The 27,618-nt window shown below is 40.7% G+C and overlaps 3 protein-coding genes across 3 annotated transcripts; 2 read left to right on the forward strand and 1 right to left on the reverse strand.

Moving 5' to 3' along the window:
* Nucleotides 1-110: 110 nt before the first annotated feature.
* emc7b (ER membrane protein complex subunit 7b) lies at nucleotides 111-2,557 on the forward strand. Its single transcript, XM_030771702.1, has 5 exons — nucleotides 111-429; nucleotides 880-999; nucleotides 1,105-1,243; nucleotides 1,488-1,568; nucleotides 1,697-2,557. Exons 1-5 carry the CDS (start codon nucleotides 200-202, stop codon nucleotides 1,841-1,843), a joined length of 717 nt encoding a protein of 238 aa, XP_030627562.1. The 5' UTR covers nucleotides 111-199; the 3' UTR covers nucleotides 1,844-2,557.
* Nucleotides 2,558-4,713: 2,156 nt separating this feature from the next.
* Nucleotides 4,714-6,234, reverse strand: chrm5b (cholinergic receptor, muscarinic 5b). The gene has a single exon (XM_030770923.1). It carries the CDS (start codon nucleotides 6,100-6,102, stop codon nucleotides 4,714-4,716), a length of 1,389 nt encoding a protein of 462 aa, XP_030626783.1. The 5' UTR covers nucleotides 6,103-6,234.
* Nucleotides 6,235-6,713: 479 nt separating this feature from the next.
* Nucleotides 6,714-26,686, forward strand: aven (apoptosis, caspase activation inhibitor). The gene is made up of 6 exons (XM_030772668.1): nucleotides 6,714-6,890; nucleotides 7,633-7,810; nucleotides 24,938-25,008; nucleotides 25,540-25,635; nucleotides 25,769-26,078; nucleotides 26,183-26,686. Exons 1-6 carry the CDS (start codon nucleotides 6,714-6,716, stop codon nucleotides 26,323-26,325), a joined length of 975 nt encoding a protein of 324 aa, XP_030628528.1. The 3' UTR covers nucleotides 26,326-26,686.
* The last annotated feature ends 932 nt before the right edge of the window (nucleotides 26,687-27,618 follow it).

Below are 27,618 nucleotides of genomic sequence, written 5' to 3' on the forward strand. Positions count from 1 at the left end.
CAGTTTATGTAGGAAGTGTGTGTCTACCCATGGCTGCCAATAAAGTTAGAGATACGTAGAGCCGTCACGTGATGTTTTTACTTCCGTTTCTGGCAGGTGTTGCTCAGAGACGGCACAAGGAAATAAAGCAGAAACGAAAACAATTCAGTTTCGTTTGTTATTGTGGACTTAGAATTGTCTTTACTACAAGCCAGACAGAATGAAGCACCTTAAAAGGATATCATACGTTGGCATTTTGTTGAACTGTTTATACGTATTAGTGTGTTGTTTCGCTGATCCGGAATCAGGGCCTGTAAGCGTCTCTGCACAGCCTAATGGAGACCGTTTTAAAATAGAAGGGCGAGCTATAGTTACAGGAGTGAAACTGCAGGACTGGGTTTCCTCAGCCCGGGTGCTGGTAGAGGGAGAGGAGTATGTCGGCTTTTTGAGGTAAGTTCATTTCAGACGTAAATCTGCGCAACGACACCAGTAAATCACCGGTCACGCATGCTACGACAAGTCTCTAGCCTCGATGTTTGGCTTTGAACGTTGTTCATGTGAACGTGTTGAGTGTTCCATTCTTTCCAGACACGTTTTATCCGTTCACCGTGTTTAGTCTGTGTAAAACTCGTCTTCCATTGTGTCATCATCTGGGTTGCCCGACTGATTTGTGTAACATAGCTGTGTAACATCGAGTTTGGAATATAAGTTTGTCTCGGGTTGCAATCAAAGTGCCAAACGTGCTCTGTAATGTTACTAACGTGTAAAGCAAGGCTAATCAATGCGAGACGGCGTACAAACCGTGTTCTAGTTTGACAGCATGGTCCTTTCTGTTGTAGCTCTCCAGTAAATTTCAGTTTCCTCGTTTGTCGTTAATGAAAACCTTCCTTACCCTCTCAGGATTGACGGCAGTTTTGCCGTGAACGATGTCCCATCTGGATCGTATGTTGTGGAAGTCGTTTCGCCGACTTACAAATTTGATCCCGTTCGTGTGGACATAACATCTAAAGGGAAAATGAGGTAACCCACCACAGTCATCATTAATTCCATTGTTAATGCATGTTGCATAAATCGGCCGAGTAATACATGAACCCTGTCGAACCTTTTTTCCTCCCAATATCTCAGGGCTCGTCAGGTAAACTACATCAAGACTTCTGAGGTTGTCAGACAGCCATACCCGCTTCAGATGAGATCAAGTGGCCGGCATATCTACTTCCTGAAGCGGGAGACCTGGGGATGGACAGATTTCCTCATGAACCCAATGGTAAACAAGCTGACATCCTTCAGTGACTATGCCTTTGCAGTTTTGGCACTGACCCCCTGTTTCCTCCTACCTTTTTGTTGTTGTGGTTGTTGTTTTCAAACACCTGCTTTGTGGGTGTTTGTCTGTTAATAATAGATGTTTGATATTGTTGTTAAATAAATAACCTTGGTAATGTTCTTAAGGACCTCTTTTTTCATTATTAAAATTCTTTTTTCTTTTTTCCTTTTTTTTTTTTTTTGTACAGGTTATGATGATGGTCCTTCCCTTGCTGATCATTGTCCTGCTTCCAAAGGTGGTCAACACCAATGACCCTGAAATGAGAAAGGTATTTAAAATTGTGTTTTTTTCCACATAAACATCACAAACACAACACGCTACTCAAAAAGCAGTTATCTACGTAGTCATTGACTTATCTCATTTAATGCTTGTCCAATTTCAATGTATTCTTCACAGGAAATGGAGCAGTCCATGAATATGTTGAACCCCAACCCAGAGCTGCCAGATGTGTCTGAGTTTATGACCAAGCTTTTCTCCAAGGGTTCCAGTAAGCCAGGGGGAGGCAGCAAAGGCAGCCGCAGTGCAGCTCTGAAGAGGAGGTAGTGCTGTCATGTGAGAGTAGCTTTTTCTTCTCCTGTAACACCCTGTTCTTGTACTTGAGTTTTCTATCTTGATTCTTTTTTCTTTATTCCTCGAGAATTTCTTTCCGCATCATTAAGCGTTTAACCTCAGACTTTCTAACATGAGAGCATAAAAACCGTCTTTCGTACGGACAGGCTTGTTGTTTTTCCGACACTGTTCACACACACACTCACTGATCAGCCAGGGATGCACAGACGTTTCATACACCCGTTTTCCGTGTGAATCACTTATTATATTCCCGCTTGGAAAATTCCATGTTGTATCCATCATGATTTCTCCCAGCATATCATATTTTTTTTTTTTAATTATTATTGAGTACAGTTAACGTTCTCTAAATGTCTTTTAACCCTGGGACTGTAATGTATGCTTTCACCGTTCCTGCTTCTGAGATTCATAAAACAGTGATGATTCCTCTGCAGAGTTGTGGGCGATGCTGTTTCAGCTCCAGAATGACTCTTTTGAATTGCATGTTCAATTCGGTCCAAGGCAACTGAAACACAATTTACCTCAACGCTGTTCTACATCTACTTGAAACAGAGCTTTTTATGATTAAATATTCATTATAATATTTTGTGGATGTGGTGCACAGCTGTGAATGGAGATGATGAATTCATGCAAAATGTTTAGCTATGAAATATAAACTTATTTAAATTCAGTGGTAATAAACTGTGATGGTAAATAAGCTCTTGACTCATTTTGTGTGTTTTTTTTTCTGACTCCTTTGTTTTTAATCATCTGAGTTAATAATCTGTCTATCAGAGTAAATATCACTTTATTACAGAAGAAAATGCATTATTTTTTTAACAGTAATGGTCAAATGCTCAATGCATAACAGGTAATATTGAATTTTTTTAATTCATTTCTCCTAATAATTTTTTTGTGCTTGTCATATACACACACAAAAATTACACCTTGGCCCATGTTTGTGCTAAACATCTGTCAAGTACACAATGGCTCCTCAGCACATTTATTTATTAATTTCTTTGTTCAGAACTGTCTTTGTAGATGACTGATATCAGGGTAGGCCACGCAATGAAACACTTATTTGTTGCTGAAATTGAAATAGCATGAGAAACACACATGGAATTGCTTCAAATTGAGATACAAAGCTACAGTTTTATTCAATATCTTTGCAATTCATCATTCAGCCTAAGAATCATGCAGTGTAACAATCAGTCTTCCTGTAAAATCAGTTTAAAGAACTGCCTTTGATTGATGACTGAGGTGAACAGAAAGAAAATTATGAGGTCTCACGAGGATACGGGCAATGATGAATCACTACATTACTGAAGTCATGTGGTATACAGCAGTATATCAACACACTTATCAGTCTGGGGGAAAAAAAAAAGGTGGATGGATGAAAATTCTCAGCAAAAAATATCCCGTGATTTATCTGGCTAACTGAGAAATCCTGAGGCGTGTAACAGGGTTTCACAAAAGACCAATGAGGAAAACTGAACTTTGCTGCAGTTTTTTTTTTTTTCATGCAGACTTTGGCCCTCAAAATAGACTGGAAAATTCAAAATAGCTGTCTTGTGTCTGACACCCTATATTTTTCACTGTTTCAAAAAATCACTTAATTGGAAATTTAAATGAATCTATTTTAATGTGTATTTTATGTATATACATAAGTAAAAATCAAAGCACACTGGCACACAAAAGAACACAGAGCAAACACAACCCAGATGAAATTTTTACCTCTTAATAAAGACATCAGCACAATGAACTTTAAAGAGCCCCCGAAAGGACTCTGTGAAATGTATTATTTTTGTATGAACTGAATTCCAAATCATTACCAAAGGAGGAGGAAAACCTATTCACTTGGATTGTAATACAACCACAAAATAACTTTCAGATTCTTTCAGGAGATTTTATGCCTCATTTCCCACAATGAATAACATCTAACACTTCAGTGGACAACATCAATACTCAGGGCACATCTACAGTGTTGAAAGGCGATGTATTTTAGTGTGTGAATGACATGGCTCCAGGTCTCAATGTTTCACACTGGCTCGTAGGAGTTAGATTTGAATGGGCTCCCTTGGAGTTTTTTGATTTAGCCTTGTTCACAAAGCCTTTGCAAGGGTATAGTGACAACCTAGTAAGAACATAGACATGACATTAAGGAAAAAATGTTCATTTAGTTGATTCAGAATGGTGTAGCATAATTTGTCAATATGCTTCATAAACAACAAAAGGTAGAACAGGATTTTTTTTTCTTTTAAATCTATTCAGTGTACATTGAACAAACAGTCACAATGTAATTGTATTGATTCAAAACAAAGTACTTATCTCACAATCTTAACGGTGTTTTTTTTTCCTGTTTTCAGTAATACATAGCTATATGAAAACATGATATATTCAGTTTGTCTGTAAACAAAGTCCTTTGACACAGGTTAAACATTAGCCCTTGAGAACAGAGTGCCACTACTAAAACACATCAGTCAGGCAACATATATGTTTACAGCCATTACAAAATGTTAGAAAAGACATTGTAAACGTGACAAAATTATTGTGACTGGATGAAACCAGCAAACCAAGAAAAAGCTCTTTATTTCTTTTCTTTTCTTCTCTTTTCTTTTCTTTTCTACTTTTTTTTTTACAAGCAACACAATGTCCTTTAAATAACTCAGAGAAGTTTTGGCTACACAAATGCACACTGCCGTAACTCTTTTTACACAACCATCTTTAAATGACTCATACATGGTACAGCAAGGCAAATACAAATCATCGGTGACTAAAATATAATAAAGGAAAACGCGTTTGTCGGTCCGTAACGTTCTTCCTCATTCCGTCATGCAACTGCTTCACCGTTACGTATTCATGTTATGTCAGTTTGCAGTTGACTGCAGTGTCTGACCGCCCCAGTACAGGTTCTCCTCCCCACGATTCCTTTTCCACTTGCAGAGGAGTAACATTCGAAAAGTCTTCTGGAAAGTCTTGTTGCAGAGGGCGTAACATATAGGGTTTATGGTGCTGTTCACGTAGCATAGCCAGTAGCCCAAATGCCACAGTGAGAGTGGGACACAGTCAGAGCAGAAGGTAGAGACAAGCACCATGATGTTATATGGAGTCCAGGTGAGGATGAAGGCCAGGAGGATGGCGCTTAGCGTTTGCGCTGCTTTTTTTTCCTTGACAAGGACCATCCTTTTGCGTTTGGTGATTTGGCTCTTCAGGGTGGGGTCTATTGTTTTGGTGGCGGTAAGGGCCACGTGCTCCGACGTGGAACAAGTCTTCGACACCATCCTTTCTTCTTTTTTGCTGATTTTCTTGAGGTTGCTTTCTTTCTGGACTAATTTGAATTTGTAGGAGATACACTTTTTGCTCTTTTTCTGTAAAGAATTCTTCACAGGGTGGGTGAAACAACCGCTTTCGTCATAACACATAAGCTGCCTGTTCTCGCTTGGCGCCTGGTCGTGGTTCTTGTAAGACTCCTGCAAGGTCGCCTCGGAAGCAGGTCGTTCCTCGTCTTCAGATGAGCTGTAGCTGTTTAACGTGGCAGCCTGGTCTGATTTGGTCCACATGTCTTCAGAATGCGTGGTGGCATTAGTGATTTTACTCTGGTTAGAGGAGGACCATGAAGCCTGGGTCCTTTCTCTGTCAGTGCTAAAGTTGAAACAGGATCTCAGCATGTGTTTCTGGGGTTTTGAGTTCTCATGGCTGTCCATAGATGCAATCCCTTGAAGCTCGGCTAGGTCTTTGGTGCGTTTCTCGGTTTCTTTGTAAATTCTGCAGTACAAAATGGTCATAACGGACACAGGGATATAAAAGGCTGCTATGGCCGTCCCAAATGTGATGACAGGCTCAGAGAAGAACTGGATTTGGCACTGATCTGAACGAACGGTTCTCGCACCGACAAAATACTGCCAGCACAAAATGGGGGGCGCCCACAATATGAACGACACTAGCCATGCCAGGCCGATCATGATGCCAGCTCGTTTTGGGGTACGCTTAGCCCTGTAAGTTAGAGGCCTTGTAATGGAGAAGTACCTATCAAAGCTGATGACCAGTAAATTCATCACTGATGCATTGCTGGCCACGTAGTCTAGTGCCAGCCAGAGGTCACAAGCCACGTTTCCTAGTGACCAGTATCCCATGAGAATGTAAGATGTGTACAGGTTCATTGAGAACACTCCAATAATGAGGTCGGCAAAAGCCAAACTGAGTAAGTAATAGTTGTTTACTGTCTTTAGCTGACTGTTGACCTTAAAAGAGAGCATTACCAGAATGTTTCCCACAATTGTTATGAGGCTAACAATAGCTGACACAGTAGCAATGGCAATGACTTCCAATAGGCTGTGTGAGACAGGCTGGGCACTGGAAGCATTTCCACTTAGAGTGGAATTTGGCAGGTTCTCTGGGTCTGATCTGTTGTCCATTCTGACAGTGTATGTCTTCTAAGGGCAAAGGAGGGCTGAATGGTTGTAGCCTGGTTCACAGAAGTTCCAGTGGATTACCTGAAATGAAAAGCATGAACAGGGTCTGAAGCAAACAAATAACATACAACAAGTGAAACCAAAAACTTAAATTATTTAATGTGTAAGCAATAAAAGAGTTGTATTCCAGCACTTGGGCTATTTAAGTAATTATCTAATTGGTTTGTAAATTTATTAAGTGTTTCATATTTTCTAATTAATGATTTCTCTCCCTCATTCGTCCAGTCATTCATATAACACAGAGATATTACAATGCACTTGCAATATAGTTTCTTAGGCTATTGGTAAATAAGTTGGTGGAACGTTGTATTACGCAGGGGACAGTAATAAGTGTAACAACAGCTCTCCTGTGGTGTTACACGTTAACTGGTCCGGCGTGCGTTAGTGAGAAACACATGGAAGGTACGCAGCACAGGGGCCGTGGTGGGCATTTCAGAAGAGGTGGAGGCAGTGAGGCTGGCAGCTCGGGTGAACACCGAGGTCGAGGGAGAGGTGGTCATCACCGTGGAAGGGGCAAACGAGATCATTATCGGGGGAGAGGTCGCGGAGGACCGCCTGCAGACTTTCGCCGAGTGAGTGATGCAGGATAAAAGTTATTTTGGATAAAGGAATTACACCTCTTTAATCACAGCAAAATGATAACGTTAAGTGCAGTTACACAGTCTAGATTTTTTTCCTTATTAAAATTATTTTGCATACAAAATCCCATATTTTATGTGACGTTCACTGCAGCCCACCGCTTGCAATTCCAGCTGCGGTTCAGCTTGATGTGTCATCAGTAGGCTGCGCCTCGCCAACTCACTGTGCTGTCACATATTACTGAAATATTGCATGCAGATATTATCTGAGATGGAGCAATCGTATATAAATAACTGAATGCTGTTTCAAGTCCACTGAAAACCTCTCCATGATGTTGCACCCTAGATGAACTATATTCTGACGGTTTCGTTGCATTGAAAATCGAAGGAGAAATAGCAGCATTCTGAATTGCAGAAGCATCTTTATGAGGTGCACAGTGCGCAAGACCATATTTGAACCAGAGAGCGAACCACTGAGCCTCAACATTGTTTTTATGTGTCAGATAATGCGTACTGTTGATAGTATGTTTTTTTTTTTTATAGGCCCATTCTTTCAAACTCAAAAGCTGAATGGGTCAAAGACATATTTCAGTTTCATTATATTGACCCTGAACTAATATTTAAATATTTTTTTCATCACAGTTGAACTTTGTAAATGTGATAAAGCATAAATAACTCAACCTAGACTTAAATACTGTAATTGATTTAATGCTAAACGGTAATTTTTTTTTTTAAGGGCCCGGAGGAAAATGATGAAAACAAGGAGCACTTTGAAGATGAGGTGCCAGATATGTTCCCCAGACGAAAACTGGAGTCTAACTGGGACCGTTATGAGGCATCAGAAAAAGAGGAGCAGAATGAGGATGTTCCCACACAGCGGGGAACAGACTATCATGTGCTTCTTAGCTCTGCAGGTAAGACCTATGGACTGTCATTGGGTCATAACTGTCTGTCCTATAGCTTTCAAAGCAATATGAACTTATCAGAAAAGAAAGGTAACATCATTTTGGTGCTTTTTCGGGGCTTTTTTTTTGTCTTCTCTACTAATGTCTGTATTAAACACTGATTCTTCGTGACGTCAGAGGGGCTCAGGGCACAGAGAATATTTGGCTTAGGGCACAGAGAATATTTGCATCTTTGTTAAATGATTGTTTGTAGTTAGTAATGATTACATGTGTGTTTAACTCACGATCTTATCCAAAGTCACTTAAATAAAGCTGTTTGAGTCCCAGAGGTGTCATACATCTAAAGGGAAGTCAGTGCTACTTGCGCCTTCTGTCCATTCTCGGCTGTCCAGCACATCGTTCAGTTCCTCCTGCTGTGCTTAAGAATCAAACCTGAAATCTGTTTCCCTAATTATACCATATGTCCTCCAATCTTCAGATATCTCAGATTATGAGATTTTTGTGGGCGTGTTTCAGTGTAGTTGCTGAAGCATAACTGTATTACTCATATGGTGAAAATAAAATAAAATTTGGGTTTTTTTTTCTCATAAGAACCTTTTTGAGAATTCCTGTAGTCTTCCCCTATTGCATGTGTTGCCAAACTCAAACATATTTCTATGATTTAATTTGCTTCTGCTGTGAACAACTTCTTCAGCTACTAGCTTTTCGTTTATGATTTCTATGTCATAATTTTCCCATTGTAAATATTAAAAAAAATAAATTGCCAAATTGTACGACACCGGCTGCTTCTCCATCGAAAGCACAACAGAATCTAAATGTTATCTGTAATAATGACAACATAATTGTAGCTATTTGTCATAATTAGAGTTAAATGACTGTGTGTGGCTGTGTGTACACTTCTGCATGTGACTGCTGCTCCTCTTCCCTGATCCTCCTGGTTAAGTATATGCTGCCATGATTTTTAATACTTTTTCCCCCGACACGTTAAATAATATTGCCATCTCTGTGACACAGCTGTGGTCAGTTCTGACACCAAGCAATCTCTCGCATCGTTTTAGAAACTCAGCTATTAAAGAATGGTTTATGATAATTTTTGTTAGTAATTTTCAGTATTTTACCTATTCCAAATATTTAGTAAATTCAACCAACAATGCTTTTAAACCTCCACTTTTTTTTGTTACAGTGTTAAACAAAACTTCCCCCAATTTTTTTTTTTTCGTCTGTCTCTAAAAAAGTGTTCAGGCTTTAGTTTTTGTGAATTTGATGAAACTAAATCCTGTTAAGCTGCCAATTTGATTTTGCTGCTCTCTCTCCCAGGGGAGGTTTGAGCTGGATTTGGCTCTCATTTTCCTAACTTGCTTCTTTGACAGACATGGTGGTATCTGTGAGATAAATCTATTTTTGAGAATGTGGCATTTTGAGAGATAGGACTGCTGCCTGCCCTGAGGTTTTACCCATAAGAGCTTGCCAGCTGACAGCCATCTTATCCAGTCCTTTTCTGTCCAATTCTACTCTGCAGATCTGTAGACTTACGGTGCTGGATGCAGTTAATTGACCCCTGCAAGTGACTAATATACAAAACTTTAATGGAGGGAATCAAGGTATATCAGATATTTAAGTAAAGAGTGATCCTGTAAAATGTGTAGCGCTGTGGGAAAGCTTAAAATGACCAGTTAGGTCAAGTCTTGAGTTTTTAACGTTATCTTGTTTCACATGAAACTGACACACATCCTTCGGCTACCCGTTCCCCGTTGCCATTTCTCATCACCTAATTAGCATATCATTTTCATATTTTGAATGATCCTTACTCTGTTTGCATTAGAACTGACCGCTTTTGAAATACGAGCCTTGACTCTCGTGGGGAGGTCGTAGTTCAGATGTCGCTGGCATTTCTTTCCTCTCCACAGACCAAGCTTTGATTTGTTTTGTTTCTGTCTGTATTCTCTGCATGTTTTGCCCACACTAATGATTAGTCATCCCCAGAGGCGTGAATTCATCGCTTTGCTAAGTGTACTTAATTGAACGTAGGCGTAATGCGTTACTGTTATTCTGGGCAATTAGGGTATCCATGAAACCAGGAATTGCTCCTCGCAGGATTTCCCTGTCTCTCCCTTCTCTCTCTCTCTCTCTCCCTCTCTCTCTCTCTCCCTCTCCCTCTCCCTCTCTGTCTGTCTCTCTGTCTGTTTTTCTCGCTCTCTCTGTCAGGTACCAGAGAGAGGATATAGTGGGTCCTTGGAGTGCTTTAGAGTGATTTTAGGGTTTCAAGTATTCAGCGACGAGACTGCCAAGTTTAGGAACATGAGGTCAGATTGATGCGAGTTTTTTATTGCTGATCTTTGTATCTCAGGCCTCGGCACCCAAAGTTTCTAAAGTCAGGTACAGTTTTAAAAGCATTATCAAACTTAGTTTCTCTGCATTGTGCCTAGTAGTCTGTCATTAGACAATATTTCAGCCCGCTCTTGTAGTGTAGTTGGACATGATCTGGGAACCTACATTCACGTCACGTTAACTTGCACATGTAATATGGATGGCGATATAAGTGAATATCATCTCATTTCGGTCTGCAAATTTCCACTCGTTTTTCTGACAATTAGCAGGTTATAGAACTCTCTCTCTCGCCTCCTCTTGTTAATTTCTCAATATCACATAGTGCTGTTTGTTTGTCATTGTAAGCTTCATAAAATGACATACATAAACTAATACAAATCACAGTTTTTTTTTACATAAGTAACAGACCTTGTGTATATGAGACTCTAAACTCTCCGTTCATTCAATCTGGTGTTCATCTGACGTTATTCTGGGAAGCCTATGAATCAAACCAGAGAGATCAGAGTTTGGTGTGTTGTAATTTCTTGTGTTTTAAACCACCCCAGTTTGCTCAGTTACAGGACCACTTTAGGATAATCTTGCAATGATCTTCAAAATAAAATTGTGAAACTTTTGGTTCACTTGAATGACAAATGAATTTGGATCTTTTCAAGAGGACTGTATGTAAAAACGCGCTACAGCAAGATATTGAGAAAGTCATAGGTTAGTCTATGTGATGGACACAAACTTTTGAGTTTGCCTGTCCTTTACTTTTGGATAGACTACAATGGAAAAACACCTCTCTTCAGTGTCTTCACTGAGACACACCAGGGTTCTTCAGATAGAACATTCAGAAACATGGAAGGCTTTAGTAGCTGATCAAACAGTCACATTTCTGAAAAACCTGCACATGGAGGCTTTTGCTTCAGTTCCACACAATTCAACTCAACTCAGTTCAGTTCAGACCCCTCAATGCAATTAATTAGTTGTGATTCTGCAGAGCCCCTCCAAAGGAAAGCCATAAACACTGGATCAAAGCTGGAATAAAAGTGTCCAAAAGGAAGGTTTGCTACTACTGCTGTAATCTGTCGACGGATTGATGTCTCCTGTGTACCCACTAGTCAAGCGCATTATAAAAGGCCACTGTTAGGAATGTAGTTTTGAGCATGTGCACATGCTCTTTTGATATAACGTTCTCTTTCGATTACGCTATGTCATTGGAATGTTGCGGGTATATACATCAGAGAATCAATAAGACAAGAGAATATGGCAGCAACCTATTCGAGCATTAATACTGTCACCCAGTTATCTCTCTGACCTGTGCTCTCCATCCATCTGTAATGCGTCTGTCTGTCTGCCTTTCTATATATGTATCTGTCTGTCTGTCTGTTTGAGCATATATGCATATGTGCACTGGGTTGAGCTGAGTGGGGTAATTAATTACACTTTGCGAATCAGTGGATATTAACAGAGCTCTCTTATGCTGTACTCCAGAATCCTTAAACTTCACTAGTATATCAGCCCAAAGAAAGTGATAATGACTTACATTTGTCTGATTTGAGAGGGGTTTTTTTTTTGGATACAAATCAGTGAAGATCTCCTGAAGTATAAACTGATTTAAGAAAACACTGCTCTTTAGTTCACAGCATTTTCTTGTTTAGTCTGCAGCTCTCCCTTCGTGATTGAAGCGTAACTCTGCATTTTCTGTGATGTCTGCATAACCAAACATGAAGAGAACAGGTGTACAATCAAGTGCATTTTATCCCAACACACACACACACACACACACACACACTCTGTCTCTCTCTCACTCCCCCTCCAGCCTACTTAAAAAAAAAAACAGGCTCTTCAAAAGAACGACACTGACAACTTTTTTTTTTTTTTCCCCCCTCCCTCATTGTCAGAAAGGATGTGCTGCTGTAGGCTAAGTGAATGTATGAGCTGAAGACACACAGTCTGTTCTCAGTATTCTGCCTGCTCACTAGGAAGTGCTTGGTGTTGATCTTATCAGTAGGTCTTTAATGAAACCGTGTCAGCCCATGTCCTGATGTATGGTCTTAATAGCTCCTACTTAAGTCTCAGCTCTAGGAAGAGAATGAAAGGCAGTCTGGCGTATTGTTGAAGTCTTTACAACCTGTATTGTTATCCTTAATTGGTCATTAAATCACCTGAAACGCAAACTGGACATGGCGGCAGGAGGGCGGGTAGGGGGTGGAGGGGGAGGGGGTTTGCGGAGGAAAATTGTCATCGTTTGATGTTGAGGGCAAAACATTTCCATGAAAATTCTTGCGTGTGTTTTATCTGGATCTGTGTTGTTGTAATGGTGGTCTTGTTGCTAGGGCTGCGCACAGACAGGACAATGGACACGCTTAATGACGGTGGCTATTTAGTGCTACTCAACAGCTCCGACACCCACACGTCTGTGTAAAAGCAGTGTGCGGCTTATTCCGGTAAAAAACAAAAGAAAAGAAAAAGAAAGTCATTTTTTTTATTTCAAACAGAATCCATTCAAAGCTCAAACAGTTTCCACTTATACACGTGCAGGATTTCCAAAGGCGCCTGTTTGCTTTTAGGTGCGGTTAACGGTGGATTGGGAAGGTGAATTGGACTGAAAATATTAGTATTATCTCCTGTTAGACTGAAACTTCTCAGCCAGTTACGTTTTACTTGGCTGTGTCATCTCTTTAGCCCCACAGAGAAGTTACTCAGTGTTGTTCACTGGGACCCCCCCCCCCTTTTTTTTTGTTCTTATTAAATCCATTTGATATTGGTGGTACTCCATTGGAGTATCTGACTTAAAACATGATCATACTGTTCTGATTTTAGCTTATTAATAAAAGTCTACTGGCAATGTTATGTTATAAAATATTGAATGTGATGTGAAAGTCACATTTTCAGGCACTTTTGTGGTTTTATTTTTTAGTTGTAATCTAAACTCCTTTCTATTAACAATGCTTAATTCATGCATACCTTTGACTGTAGAGATATTATTGTACTAGTGTTGTAAATGAAGCACAGATAACTCTGACGTATAATTTTCTAAATTACTGGCTTATTGTGCCCTATACATACTGTGCTTTGAGAGGAAAATCTTTCACTGGCATGTGTGTAGTATAGCGTACCATCATGATGCAAAGAGTCAAAAAATTGTTCTTGCATTTAAAAAAAAAACAGATCACTCAAAACAATTCCAAAAAATTGGAAAAAATCAGTCTCTTTGATATTTGGGTAAATGTAATCATAAAAGCCATCAGCACTGACCCAGTGTGTCTCTGTTTTTTCCGCAAAAACTTACAGCTATATGATGTACTGATGTATCAGGCTAGTCTAGTTTCTGTAAGACCAACATAAATGTGCACAGAAAAAAAAAAAGGACTCCCTAAAAAAAAACCTTCCTGTCCTAATTTAATGATGAATTCAAATAGAACAGACCCACCTGTATCATCCCTCCAGCTGCAGTCTCAGCTGACGGGCTGTCCATTTCCGTCCGTCATGTTTAGTCCTCCGGTTAAGTACGGCGGTCCTGTTAGCTCAGCTTGGTCATGTGTAGTCAAGAGCCGTAATAGCACCTTGACTTGTTCCTTCATCCAATATTACATCCCCATGCTTCATTTGGTCTGTTCAGTCCTATCTCCTGGCAACAGTAGCCTTGTCCACTGCTCCAGGTCCAGGGCAAAGACAGGTCCAGGTCAAGAGAGAGAGAGCTGGATACGAGCTTTCAGGAGAGCAGAACTTCTTACAGTTCACTGTGCGTGATCTGACTAACACTCAGAAGTTAGTGCTGGCAGTTTGAAAGTGGGAGATCATGAGAGACCAGCATTTCTTTCTGCTCCTACTGCTTTGTGTGTGTGTGTGCGTGCGCGCGCGTGTGTGTGTGTGGGGGTGTGTGTGTGTCTGTGTGTGCGTGTGTGTGCGTGCATATGCGCTGCCTGTGGCTACACTGACAAACACAGATGTAGCCAGCATCAACTGAGAATCTCACAGGGCTGGACGGCTTGTCATGTTTCAGGCTGGTGAGCATGTGGAGAGGGTGGAGTGAGGGACTGAGGGGTAAGAAGATGTGCACGCATGCGTGTGTGCGCGCGTGTGTGTGTGTGAGTGTCTTTGCGGGGGTGTATGACAAGATGACACTCTGTGATAAATAACTAGCGCGTTAATTACTCTTATGTGCCACAGAGAACCAACTTGACTCTGAGCAGACAGGAGTGACTGTGTGTGTGTGTTTATCATTTCTGATTGCTGCCTGTTGCGTGTTTGAACAGCTTCGGCTGAGTAGAGTCTATCAGGATAACCCCAGTGAAGTGCTCAGTGGTCAGTTTAATTCTTTTGTCCTTTCCTCAACTCAGTCTGGTCGGCAGAGATAAAAGTGCCTTGTGTTTTGCGATCGTGCGTCCAGTGGGGAGCACACCGAGAACAGAGAACGATTTGCACAAGCTGACTCACGTGCGGTGCTTCAATCCACCTGTGCCGTAGAAATCCCACATCCTGTGCGGATATCAGCTGCTCTTCAGTGAGCATCAGCATAGTTGTTTCCCTTTTTGCCCATCGTAAATACTCTCTGAAAACAGACATTTAGGACATAAAGGTCATTAATCATTTCTTACACTGGTCACTCTCTTCTCCAGCTGCGGCTGCTTTGCTCAGAAAACATTGGAGACAAGGTCCCAATAGGCATGGGATCCCTTTGGTCAGGGGCATAACCTATACTTTAAATGGGGATGTGTTCATGAAGCTATAATACACCTGAGGATGTATTTTACTGCATTTACTGATATAATGTGATGTTGTCGCTAGGTACCACAAAGTGTCAATAATTGCAGTAATGCACAGCCTCAAGTGTATTAGTGCAATTATGCAATGGGTCTGCTGAGGCAGTTTAGATGGTTATCAAACAGGCCAAGACTTAAATGAGATGAAGAATCTTATTAATTACGATGCATTGATTTAAATACATGGTAAACTAAAGCATTTACGCCCAGGAAAAATGTCCATATGCATTCTTATAAAGGTACTGTTGCCTGGTAACGGGGAACAAAAAGTACTCTTCAAAACAGTTGTCTTACAAGTGACAAAATTAATGTGGGTTAATATAAAAATAGATTTGGTCAAAATGTTCAAGCCACACACTGATACGGTCTTCACGACATGATGTTCTGCTCGGCTTCACAAAAATGCATCTATTTTATAACACAGATTAAGGTAGTCTTTAGTAGATCTGACCCCATTATGCCAGAGTTAGTTTTAGCTCCTCCTATCACTGTTTTCTAGAATAGCTATTCTAGAGGAACTGTTTCTAGAATAGTTGTTATAGTAATTGGTATTGTAGTTATACAATAGTTGTTTTTGCCTTGTCAAGCCTTTTTGCCTAGTCTGTCTACCTCACAGAGTGTAGAGTGAAGATGTCATGTGCTGCGTAATGTGGAAAGCAAAACCTGTCCCTTATAATTGTACTTTTACTGACTAAATGTAAATGATTCTTGTTGTTCCATCAGAATTACATCATTGTTAACAGATCATTAACTGCCAAAGGAGGAGCAGGTTAGATGGATCAATAGCGGAAAGTTCAGATGAATTGACCATACAATTAACCGACTATGCAAACAAAAAAGTGTTGAGAATTCTCTAAAGCCACACACACACACACACAGACTCTATCTCTTTCCTTTTTATCTGCTTTTAGTGTGTGTTCTCCTTGCTAATACAGGTATATTAGTGTCACACAAGTGGCCTTCTAATGGGCAGCGCCGTTCGTCATGCGTACTGCCATGGTGACGAATTTTCATTCCATGCTCCCCATTGAATCATCACGTAGACATCGATAAGCCCACTCAATGACGTTATGAGGACGTTGGTACAGAAGCAGCTCCTTCTATCGAGTTGGGATAGACAAGTTAACAGGAAATGGCTTGTGTAAGACATTGCCCTGATGGCCAAGATTTCCAGGCCCTGAAATTTTATTCATTATAATTGGATCATAATGGAGGATATGAGGCCTATTATGTATCTCCAGGGAGCGATATGAAAAGACATAGATATATGTGGAAGGCTTTGCTGTGTGTGGACATCAGCTTAGTTTCTACATCATAACAGGTTATATCCTTCTGGCCTAGGACAAGTGGCAGATATGATTCAGCTACTTTCTGTGTATCCCACAAGCATCACCTCAGGGGTTTTCTGCAATGGGAAACAAACATACTGTTGCCTGTGTTCAGGTGGCGTTGGCTGCATTATCTGGGTATCTGCCATGCCTTTTGCTTTCATATGTACTGCGGAGAAGGTAAGCGAGCGTGACTGCTGGTGGAAGGGAGACCTGTGGTGGACCCAGTTCTCCCACTCTCCTGCCTTCAGGCAGTGTTCCTGTTTCTGTCTGTCTCACCAGCTGGGTACTTGTCACAAACACCGGTCAGACAGCACTTTTCTCTATGACAGCTGTCCATGTTCCCCTTCCCCCAGGTGACTATCGAGAACGTCCACGCACCCCCTGGGATATAAAGGAATATAATGGAAGTTTCAGAAATGTTTTAATAGGTTGTTAACATACTCTACACACTCAGGTTATTTTAGGATAACCGATAAAGACGGCGCGACCAAAATGCCCGTTTCGATCTCCCACAGGAAAATGGATTCGTTAATGCATCCCTGCACCGATCAACTCGTATTTCAAAGCGGCTAGGGTAATTTGTGATGGTAGAACATTGTGCATGTACAGAAATCCAGTAGCAACTTATGGCTCAGCCATTGTGTAAACACACCTATTTGTAATTGCTGTCCCTTTCTCCCTCTCGCCAAAGCACATCATTCTGTTCTCGTATGTGACTCTCAGGCTCAGTAGGGATAATTGGGATGCAGGCTTCCATCCACCCCCTCACAAGTACTGTTTACCGTGCTCTAATGAAAGGTACGAGCCAGAACTACTAGGTTGATGGCCCATTAAACTGCTCTCTAGACACAAACGCTTGATACCTTCAATGGGCTTCTTTTTAGTACATGTCTATTCCCAACAATCTGATCTCTTGCTTGCCTTCCAAATTTTTGACACTGCGTTAGACCCACTGAGTATCCGACTGCACTGCACTCCTGTTGTACTTTGAGATCCTTAAGGTGTAGTGAGTGATTTGTATGTTTCAGCAGTGATGAAATATGTTGCCATGAACAGTTAAAGATGCTTATAAGCTCTGTGAACCAATTCTATCCCGTGCTTCTTTATTATTAACATAATGGACATGAAAAATGAGTCCTCACAGTGGTTTAAAGAGGTCCCAGGCTTGCCCCCAGGGGAACTGTTGGTAGTAATGTTTTTAATTACCGTAATGCTAATGAACCTGAAAAGATCTAATTTGTTGCTCTGTTCACCTGCAACCCACTTTTAGCCTTACCTATGACATTCTCAGAGGGTTCTGTCTGACAGCTCTGTAATTACAGGCAGTAATGCTTTGAATTTAACTGATTTTTATCGCTCAATATCCTCACCAATTATATGTCACAGGCCCAATTATGCATCCGCGAGGTCAGGCGTTACCTAACCCCGCCGCTCCGATCTCCGAGCAGCATTTGAGTATGTTCAGATTTTCTGGGAAACCAAGATTGATGATAACCCTTAAACTGTAGGAACGAGCAACAACGGCATCACTGTGTTTGACAGGTGCCACAAGCGCATCGATTCTACGCGCGGACGAGTCGAAGAAACTATAGATTTATGACCCCTTGCTCTCATTGCTTCTTTATACACTTATTCATTTACCCAATAATAGCTTTAAAAACAAACCAGGGTATATCCAGAAGCAGTAATCAAGGGCTCTGACAATAACACAGTCTCCTTAGAGATTGGAACAGTCTAGGTGCACAAAGCTAGCAGATTTATCGTAGGGTTTTTGCTTTTTTGTAGTCCTGAGAATGTGGATTATTTCGCTTGACTCTGGATCCAAATTGAATGAAAAGTGTACAAAGAGTATCCAGAATACTCATGGTTGAACTTTGCTCAACACTGTCTACCATGTTGACCAGTTAATAAAAAAAGAACTTTTTTTGCTGTTACTGCTCTGCTAGGGGTTATATCTTCTAATGTACCAATGCAAGAGCAAATCAGTCTCTCTGGTTTGCCATTGGAATAGCTGCCAATGGGAAGTTTTTGAAATCTGTGCAGACACCTATTATTAGAGAATATATTGGGGTGTTTTTCCCACTTTACTTTGAATGTGAAGTGTCATGTGTCATTTTAGCCTTCTTTACCTCCCCAGCAGATGTGCACGCATACACACACACACACACACACACACACACACACACACACTACCAGTAATTGGGGAAGGTAATTAGAGCCATTCACATATACCAATGTGTCATCTCCAGGGATGGTTCCACTCTCATTACACTCTAAATTGGATTCTATCCGTGCACTATTGATTTTGAACGCGGAGCAAAGATCTTTGATTTCTGTCCGAGCATTCCGATCTCATGTGTACTACTTCTGGCTTTGTTCATCAGTCGCTAATAATCCTCCTTTTCTCTCCCTAGTATGAGTGCTTTTCTGCTTGAACGGGTTTATTGTGCAATTCAAATGACTTTTTATGGGGGTTTTGGGAAGTTGTAGGATAGTATATGTCCGTTAGTGTTTCAAGGTTGATTTCAACACTTTGTTGTTTATAGTCTATTAACTAAAAGGACCAGAAAAGTAGCTTAACTGTTTAGTGATTGTGGAGTGTGAAGTGGTTCTGTGAGTTCAGCATCACATGTGCAGTTTCATGCTGGTTGGAAATGTTAGGCATAGAAACTGGCTTGAGCAGTCTGTTTACAGTTTGCTTGTCATTTAATGTTATGACCGTAAGATCTGAAGGATTTTCCAAAGATTCCTTTGTGCTGTCAGTGTTGTTGAGTTGCAAGGAGAGAGAGAGAGAAGTCTCAGCTGCTCTCATCTCAACTCCTTTGCACTAACAATTTGCAGGTAAGATCTACAGAAATGTGTGTTTCGAACTAAAATTTGCTGTAATGTAAAAAGGATTTTCGTTATCATCCACCATGTGTCTATTGTGTCTGTTACAAGTTTAGGAGGCGTGTGAGCGCGTGTGTGCGTGTGCCCATACGCGTGCGTGCATGTGCGTGCGTGTGCACACACGTGTGTGTGTGTGTGTGTTGTTTATTCACTACCAGTGGACCCAACATTTGGGTAATAATTTGTCATTTCATTGGACTAACGGTCAGTGTGTTTACTGTAATGATAGAGGGATGAGTTAATGAGGATAAGGAACAAATATAATAAACCGTAACACATTAACACAAAGCCCTCTGGCATGGAACTAAAAACTGACAAGGATGGTTTCCATGACATTGTGGGGTGATGTTTGGCATGAACTGAAGTGCTCATTAAATCTCACCCCAGTCTGTGCGTGTGTGTGTGTGTGTGTGTATGTGTGTATGCACACGTTTCTTATGTACACTGCGACCTACCATAACAGATGAGAGGCTAATTAAAAACAAATGCTTGGACATCAGAAAATTACAATTAATTTACTTTTTGGACACTTTTTTCATGTTTCCATCCATCTGGTGCATGGATTTCTGTCACAGTGTTTCGGGCAGACTTTTGGAGACGTCCCTTGCACGTTCTCTGTCATTGGAAGTTACTGCATTAACCACAGAAGTCAGTTGCCTGCTGTGTTTCATACAGGGCGGAAATCAAATAGCTGGTTGCAGCGTAGGTCCAGTCAATGAAAGTCATTTGAATGTCATTGTGTCCAAAAGTGTTAGTGTCCGGAGCCATTATCGCGTTTCAGTGGCCTGTATCATTGACAGCTACCTGTCTCCTCTATTTAGAGTTCCAGGCATTTATTCGTCCCGTAATGTCTTTGCGCTTGGCGTGGTTAACTTTTTCTCTCAAGCGCTGATTTGGAAAATCAGGAGATGACACAAATTACTCGTTAAAATAAATTAAATAAACAAAAGTAAACACCAACACTTTTTAATGTGTGTGTGTGTGTGTGTTTTTTTTCTATCATGCTTCTCCATCCATGAATGTTATTGATCTGTTTACAAAGACAAGCAAAGCTCGGTTGATTGATGTGGAATCAGCGCTTGGCCAACGCACTCTTTCCCATATTAAAGAGGAGCCCCAGCTGTGTATGATGGTCAATCTCATTTAGGATCCCACTGTTGTGAGACTTAAGCTGATATGGACATCTCACTGATTGAGGCTTGATTAACCTCTTAGGTATCCCTCTTACATGCTGAGGAAACACATGTGGGTTTCAGGACGAGCTGCTATGCGCTTCCTCACAGCCAACGACGTTACAAATTAGCTTCACAAAACAGAAGACCACAGACCTTACGCACTGCTTAACCTGTGGATGATGTGTGTTGGTTTGTAAATGTAATAGCTTGATGAAAATGCGATTTGATTTTTTCATCTGTGAAACATGCTGACCACACAAGACTTGGTAATCCGATAGTAGAGTTGCACAACGCGCTTTCATCTCTTGCTTTTCATCTCTCTCTCTCTCTCTTTCTCTCTCTCTCTCTCTCTCTCTCTCCCTCTCCCAGAATTCATTGTTTAACATGAGAGCTCTATTTATGTAAATTGGCTTATTTGAACAAGAGCAACAAAATGCATCTATTTTCTCCCCAAGAGAGATCATCAAGAGAGTTTTTCGTTTTTCACTTACATATTGAATATGAGATCCTGTGAACCGATCAAAGAATAAAGCTGGCAAATAGTTTCTGGGAAATATGTTGCATCTCTGGTCCAGTTTTTAAAGTGTAGTTATATAAGACGAATTGGATATGTGATCAATAATTAAACAATTTTTTTTCCATTTTCCATTATCATTTTTTGTATTATCACCATTCAAAATTGTGAGTCGAAAAATGAGCCTAATTAAGTGAACTAAGTTTCATCATTAGCATGGCTGTTCATTTGCCAAGTGTACACCTGTATTGTTTTTTGCTTACTACTGTCTCAGGTAAATGGTTAATGTTGTACAAAGATTTTGAGTAAGTATCGCTTTGTACTTTTCCAAGCTTAATTGGCATCTGCTTCCTCCTCTGATTAGAGAAGGCCTTCCCACATTATTGATCTTGATTGATTTTTGTTAGCAATGTAAAATTGTCGGTACAATTCTACTCTTGTGGGCTGAGATTACTGACATAAAGAATGCCCTGCAGATATTTACTTTTACCTGTGAATGTAATTTGTGGCCTTGTCACTCAGTGGCATATTTCCAAATTTCTTGGGGTGTTTGGGAAGAAGTAGCCTTATTATGTTGTCTTGCTCCATTGGCTTGAAATTTGAATTGCAATTAGCATGGAGGATTTTATTTTGACAGCGCTGTCTGTTCCAGAGTTGCTCCGTGTTAATTGGTTTGGTCTCTACAGTGCTTTCCTTGCTGTGACAGAAAACAAATTAGCGCTTTCCTGTAATGAGCTATATCTGCCCCAAATATACAGAAACCATGACTGTGTAGTTTGGAGAAACTGGTCTATATTCTGGTGAACAGAAATGTACATACATTTATTTTCCATTTTACACCTTGGCCAACCGTACATGCAGTATACTGTATAGTGTCTGGAGAAGTGTGTCCAAGAGGTCCAAGCGTACAATTAGCATTATGGGATAAATGTCTTGCTCAAGCACACATCAGCTGTGTTAGAAAACTTGACAGAGTACTGTTGAGTACACTGATAACTGTCCTGTCCTGTGGGGAATCAAACTCAAGACTGTTCAGTCAGTGGTCCTGTTTGCTCATCTCTAAGTTGGCCAAGGAGCTGATCAGAAGAGGGGGTATTGGATTGTCATTGCTGAACAGTGTCCATACGAAAGAGTTGACTCACAGGGTGGAGTCAGTGTGAACTGCATCCTGGTGCTGTGACATCATAATAAGGCAACACAGTTTCAGGATGCAAACATAAGCAATCTACACAGTCAACTGTCAGTGTCAGCAAATTGTCTGATACTTAGAGACCTGTCTTGTCTTTGCTTTAAAGTCCATCTTGACTACAGTCAGTGTGCAGTTTTGGTTTTCAACATGTCTTTGGAGCACCAAGTTATAACCTGTGTGATTTGCTATGTACTCGGCCAGAGACCAGGGGGCTGTACTACAAAACGAGGTAACTGGCTTATCGAGGTAAGTTCTGTTTACGTTAACTCAGAGTAAGTAGTAAACCTTTAAATAGAAGAGCCCTATGGTTTCATTCTCCTAGCAAAACAAAGCCATAGGGCTCTCCTATTAGGAGGTTTACTATGTACTCTGAGTGAACTTAACGAGAAGTTACCTCCATGAGCCAATTACCTCGCTTCATAGTACAGCCCTCAGGTGCTGGAGTCAAGTCCAATGAGCTATATAGAATTGGGAGTAAAAGAAGTGGAACCTTGTTGCTTCCTAATGAGGGACAGTCTGTTTGTTCAGAGTAAATTCTCTGTCATTTTGTTTTTCACGAACAGTTCACGTATACCATTCAAAAGTGGAAAAAAACTGCTTATCTGACAAAACACTAAACTGCCTCTGTCTTGTAAAACGGTCTTTCACGACAGTTACTCCGACTGTTAATGATGCCCTCTATCAGGTGGAAGAGTTCACATGGTTGGTGTGCTCTGGTGCTGTGAAATGGTGACCAGTTACTGAGTTTGTTTTCCACAGACTTTGACCCATTAGCTGCTCATGTTCTCATTTGATGGCTTCCCTGTGGAACAAAGAGCGCGAGTCGCTTGTGATTTAGACGGAGTTAGTGTCTCCTCCCTATGGTTTAGGGTGTATTCCTGCTGTCTTCTGACATTGTCTTTCCTTTTATTCTTTTAGCAGGCTGTGATATTTTTTTTCCCCCTAGAGATGAAGGTGCATCAAACCCACCATACACCCAGAGCTATTAGTTCAGGAATGTACTGGCATGCTCTAGAATGCATTCGCATGAAGGGATGGTAATGAGAGAGTCTGGCGCCGAAGCTGGCATTACCAAATACTTGTTTGATTACCTATATGCACTATGTAAACCAGGACTGGCAGCATAATATCTCTTGTTTTTACAGGAAGAGTTCTCAGTGTTATTCCTTGGTAAGGTTTGGTGAGAATGACAGACTGATTAAAGAAAGTGAGATCCATCATGTTCCTCTACCAACTTTCTGCTTGTGATTTCACTATTAAGTCATATTTATGCATAACTAAAGTAGCGAAGTATTACATTTTAAAGACACAGAAAGTGGTACAACAGTCAGTTCCTCAGAGTGACTTACTAGAGGCTGTGTAGCTGCATTTGGCCATTTTCGCCTTTGTTTTTATGGTACCGTACTGAGACGTTTGAAACAGGTGAAGTTATAAGGGATGATTCAGTGTTTACTTTTGCTCTGAGCTTTGACAAGACCACACTTTATCGTCATGGCAGCCGTTTCCATGGCACTCTCATTGCCACGATAAGACATATTCTAAAACTGCCTGGATGGCATCTTCCATCTAATCCTGTCACTCACCAATCTGGAGGTTGACAGTGGTCCCCACGGTGATGACACACAGTCCTGATTGGTCAGCATTTCTTCCTTATCTGAGCTGTCAGTTCCAAGACCCTGCCATGTTTTTGCAAGGCTGTTGTTACTAATGTTCATCCCAAGTCACATGAGCTCATCTTTATTTGTGCGCTCCATCTTGTTCCTTTCTCAGCTGGTTCATCTTTTTTAATATGTTATTTTGTTTATTTAATTACTATTTTGATCTGACAAAACATCCAAACAAAACACCAGTCTTGGCGCGTATAGTACCATCTCCGCTCACTTTCGTAGAGTAACACAAAATATCTTCCAAGTTGTTCTCTCTTTCCATTTTGCACCATGTTGGAGAATTTAGATGCCCAATGCACAAAACATTTTTTTTCTGATGCTTTGATGAATAGTGCAGATTAGTAATACAAAAGTTCGCTCTGGGTTGCCTGTATCTGCTTGCCCCCTCAGATCTCTGTAATCAGCACCTTCACCAGCTGCAGTTGGCACATGTGGCTTAAATGAAAAACCATTTGTTCTTAAAGCTAGGAAAAAGAGCAGCAGGTTGGCGGTCTTTCATTCTGCCTTGCCTTGACTGGGACAGCTGGCAGCGACAGACACACTGTGCCTTTCTTCCGCTGTCTCTCTCCCCTGTCACTTCTTAGCAGGGAGGGACTGCTAGCAACAATCACATATATTCTCTTAAACAAGACAGGATAGAGGAATATGTGCTTTTTGACACTGCCCAGTGCAGAGAACTGTTAAATGGAACTATAGCGTATAAAGATTGTAGAAAGTTGTCGAAATCCTACTGAGCTCAACATTCTTATTTTTCATAGTTGTTATGGAAGTTTATCAAACTTGTACATTTACAACTTATCATATATGGGAATGAAAAGGTGCAAGGTGGGGTTATGATGCTCCCCATGCAGTGTGCATTTCCATATGTGTGCACCGATAGGTTTTGGATGTTTAAAATCAATGGGAATGCTTTAATTGATACCTCGGGGAAATGAGCAGTACCAGGGGATAGGGTCTTAACAAGCCATTTTGATCAGTTTGTCATAATAAGGTCTCAGTGGACTTGTTAGCATAAAAATAAAAATATTAGCATTCTCCACATTCAAATTAATTGAACTGGTCAACAGGGACTTAAATAACATTTCTCTTGTCTGGAAAGTGATGATCAAGGATATCATTAAGGTGAAGAAAATGTATACAGATGCACAAATTGATCTTGAATATGTGACACATGGAACTCATAATGCTTTTCTATTTGTTCTTTACCGTGTTTATTCATTCATTCTTATATAATAGTATTTACATACTTTAAAATAAAGTTTCTGCGCTTGACTTTGCTTTGACTTTTGTCTTAGGGGATTCCTTCACTCAGTTCAGGTTTTCTGAAGAGAAGGACTGGGAGACGGACTCCTTAGCCACCAACCAGGTACATTCAGCGAGCTAGTCATTTGAAAAACTCCTACAAAGCAGGTGTGGGTGAACTGTACTTTGATCTTGTATTCGGTTTGTTCTAAAATGTACTGCATGTTAGCACCTTCTTTTTTAACTGTAACGTTTTTGCGACATAATATACCATGCAGTTGCGACTTAGAAAGCTGCAGTTACAACAATTTTGTACGTAAGAATTATGACTTAATGTCTCAGGATTATGGCCGAATTAATGCAATGTAATATTGATTTCTGAACTCCTGTCAATTGTTCGAAAAGTATTAAGATATTAAGAATCGGGTCAGAATTCTGAGATATTAAATACGAACTGTTAAGACACTAAGTTGCAACTGCAAGATACCAAAACTAGATCAAGAAAAGAGACAGTTCCTTCCCCTCTTACAACATATTCTTTTTCCACTGGTGAAAACAAGCTCTCACCGTCCTTAGACCCTTTGACACCTGACAAAACCAAATTCAGAAATATCCACCATGTAAGTACTCCAAATGTAGGCTCTCTCTTCTGCAGATGTCTGCTGTATTTGTGGACCTTCCTGCACTGGCCCAGTCTCTTCAGGAGCTTCCACTACACCAAAGACTAAACTTAGAAGCTGAACTGGTTCAGGTAATACTCGTGCCACAGCTTTCTAATGGAACTGGTTTCATAAAATTACATATCGGACTAAATACAGTCAGTTGCTGTTGTGTCTTTGAAGCCAGCTAGATGTTGAAAAACTGTAAATGCTGTATCGTTTCAGGTGACAACCCCAGCTGAACTTCCTGCAGTGACCATATTGTCTAAAGCAGACACGAAATCAGCAGCTGTGTTGAAACCTTCCACCCCTGGACAGAAGGGCGTAAGCTCTGGCCCAGGTGTTTCCTGCCCATTAAAACCAGTGCAGAGCAGCACAACTTCAAATCCCTCGGCACAGGTAGTCAATGCTCCAGTGGACGATGTTGATACAGAGCTGGACCTCCTCCTAAATTTGCAGCAACCTAATACTGAGGTATTAGCTGAATCACCAAACTCAAGCACCATGGAAGAGGGGACTCTCAGTCCAGAACAACGTGAGTTCTTTTCATTCAAGGCTGAGTCAAACCCTTCGTAGGTTTTTTTTTCAGTTCTTTTGTGGCACCTCAGTAACCTCGTGTGTTTTTTCTCATTTCAACAGGAGATGAGGAGGAGAAAGACAAGGAGGTGAAAGAGTTTAAAGAGGACGTGAAGGAACAAGGGTCAAACACTAAAAATAACCCAACAAAGCAGGAACTGACTGAGGAGGATCTAGAGGATTGGTTGGACAGTATGATTTCCTGATCGCATGAACATGGAGGACCACATTCATCTAACACAAGAGGGCAGGAATTCACAGCTTCTGTAATAACATACATATGAAGACACCCTTGCTCTCAGGTGGAAAACCATTAACACCACTCTGACCCAGTGGAGGAACAGCTGATCTCCCACACAAAAGCTGTTTCATCTCTTATCCCAAAGTATCCCTTTGCGTCGTCGCATAATATGTGGCATCTTACGGAGCGTCTTCAGCTTATGGGCAGCAGGTTGATATGTGAAAGGCAGAGGCTAGCGAATCTGAAGTTCAACACTTTTGCTGTGTTTGTTTACACTGCATTAAGGAGTTTATTAGTTTGTTGGTGCAGATTTTTCTTTTATAGAAACTCAGAAGGGCGTGCTTTGTCAGTCAGTCAGCCAGTCAGTTCCAAACTGAACCAACTGGACTTGTTCCCACGTTTCCTATTTTTGTTCGTTAATGATACTGACATTGACATTTGGCCGTTTATTGCATTGGTTACTTTTTATTCTCTCCTCCACAAAAGAAAAGCAGTTTGCTAAAGCTACTACATACATACAAATGGCCATACAATAGCAGTTCACAGGCTTGTTGGCAATAAATAGCCTACTGAATTGCAGTTTTCTGTGCGGTGGTTTTTGTCCTTGTACTGTAGAGATATGCAGGCATGACATTGCAGTCAAGAGGTAACCCAGTGGAACGAATGCAGTGCTATCACTATAACAATCTTCAAAAAAAGCCACATAACTTAAACAACAGTGTTTGCAGCTAACCCATTCAGAACTACAGCGCTACAATAACTGCAGGAGGGATTTGCATAGTTTCTTGTCATAAGGCACTTTGACTCTCCATGAAAGTTTAATGCTCAGTCTTAAAGTCTCTCTAATGACTCTTTAACAAATCAAACAGACTTTATAGGCATAGTACATTTAGTATCATTCTTAGGTCACATCATCATTAAGGTACTCTTAAATCTTGTGTGTAGCTCTCAGTAAATATTGTAGCAGCATTTCTGTGCATATTTGATTGGACACTCACTTCACACACCACAAAAAGAAAAATCCTAAGTCAACACACTGTACCCACACTTTACCCAACCCACTGTGCAACAGACGTGAGTTAAGCAGATGAAAAGGCAAGTGAAATGATTCCTCTGTAAAGGTTATATATGGTTGTTTTTGGCAGGTTGGAATTTGGCATGATAAAATGTATGTCTTTTTTCTGAAGTCAATCAAGACGTAGCATAAACGTAATCTTCAGTCTTTGTCTTGTCCTCTCAGTAGAGATGCATCTGAGAT

Source organism: Chanos chanos, chromosome 4, assembly GCF_902362185.1.
Source record: "Chanos chanos chromosome 4, fChaCha1.1, whole genome shotgun sequence".
Classification (NCBI taxonomy): Eukaryota; Metazoa; Chordata; class Actinopteri; order Gonorynchiformes; family Chanidae; genus Chanos; species Chanos chanos.

What these genes read in the sequence shown, in the direction of transcription:
- emc7b (XM_030771702.1), top strand. Translation starts at nt 200, where the DNA reads ATGAAGCACCTTAAAAGGATATCATACGTTGGCATTTTGTTGAACTGT. An exon ending in ATTTCCTCATGAACCCAATG is followed by an intron (nt 1,244 to 1,487) that starts GTAAACAAGCTG and finishes TTTTTTGTACAG; the next exon opens with GTTATGATGATGGTCCTTCC. An exon ending in ATGACCCTGAAATGAGAAAG is followed by an intron (nt 1,569 to 1,696) that starts GTATTTAAAATT and finishes TATTCTTCACAG; the next exon opens with GAAATGGAGCAGTCCATGAA.
- chrm5b (XM_030770923.1), bottom strand. Translation starts at nt 6,102, where the DNA reads ATGCTCTCTTTTAAGGTCAACAGTCAGCTAAAGACAGTAAACAACTAT.
- aven (XM_030772668.1), top strand. Translation starts at nt 6,714, where the DNA reads ATGGAAGGTACGCAGCACAGGGGCCGTGGTGGGCATTTCAGAAGAGGT. An exon ending in CGCCTGCAGACTTTCGCCGA is followed by an intron (nt 6,891 to 7,632) that starts GTGAGTGATGCA and finishes TTTTTTTTTAAG; the next exon opens with GGCCCGGAGGAAAATGATGA. An exon ending in TGTGCTTCTTAGCTCTGCAG is followed by an intron (nt 7,811 to 24,937) that starts GTAAGACCTATG and finishes CTTTTGTCTTAG; the next exon opens with GGGATTCCTTCACTCAGTTC.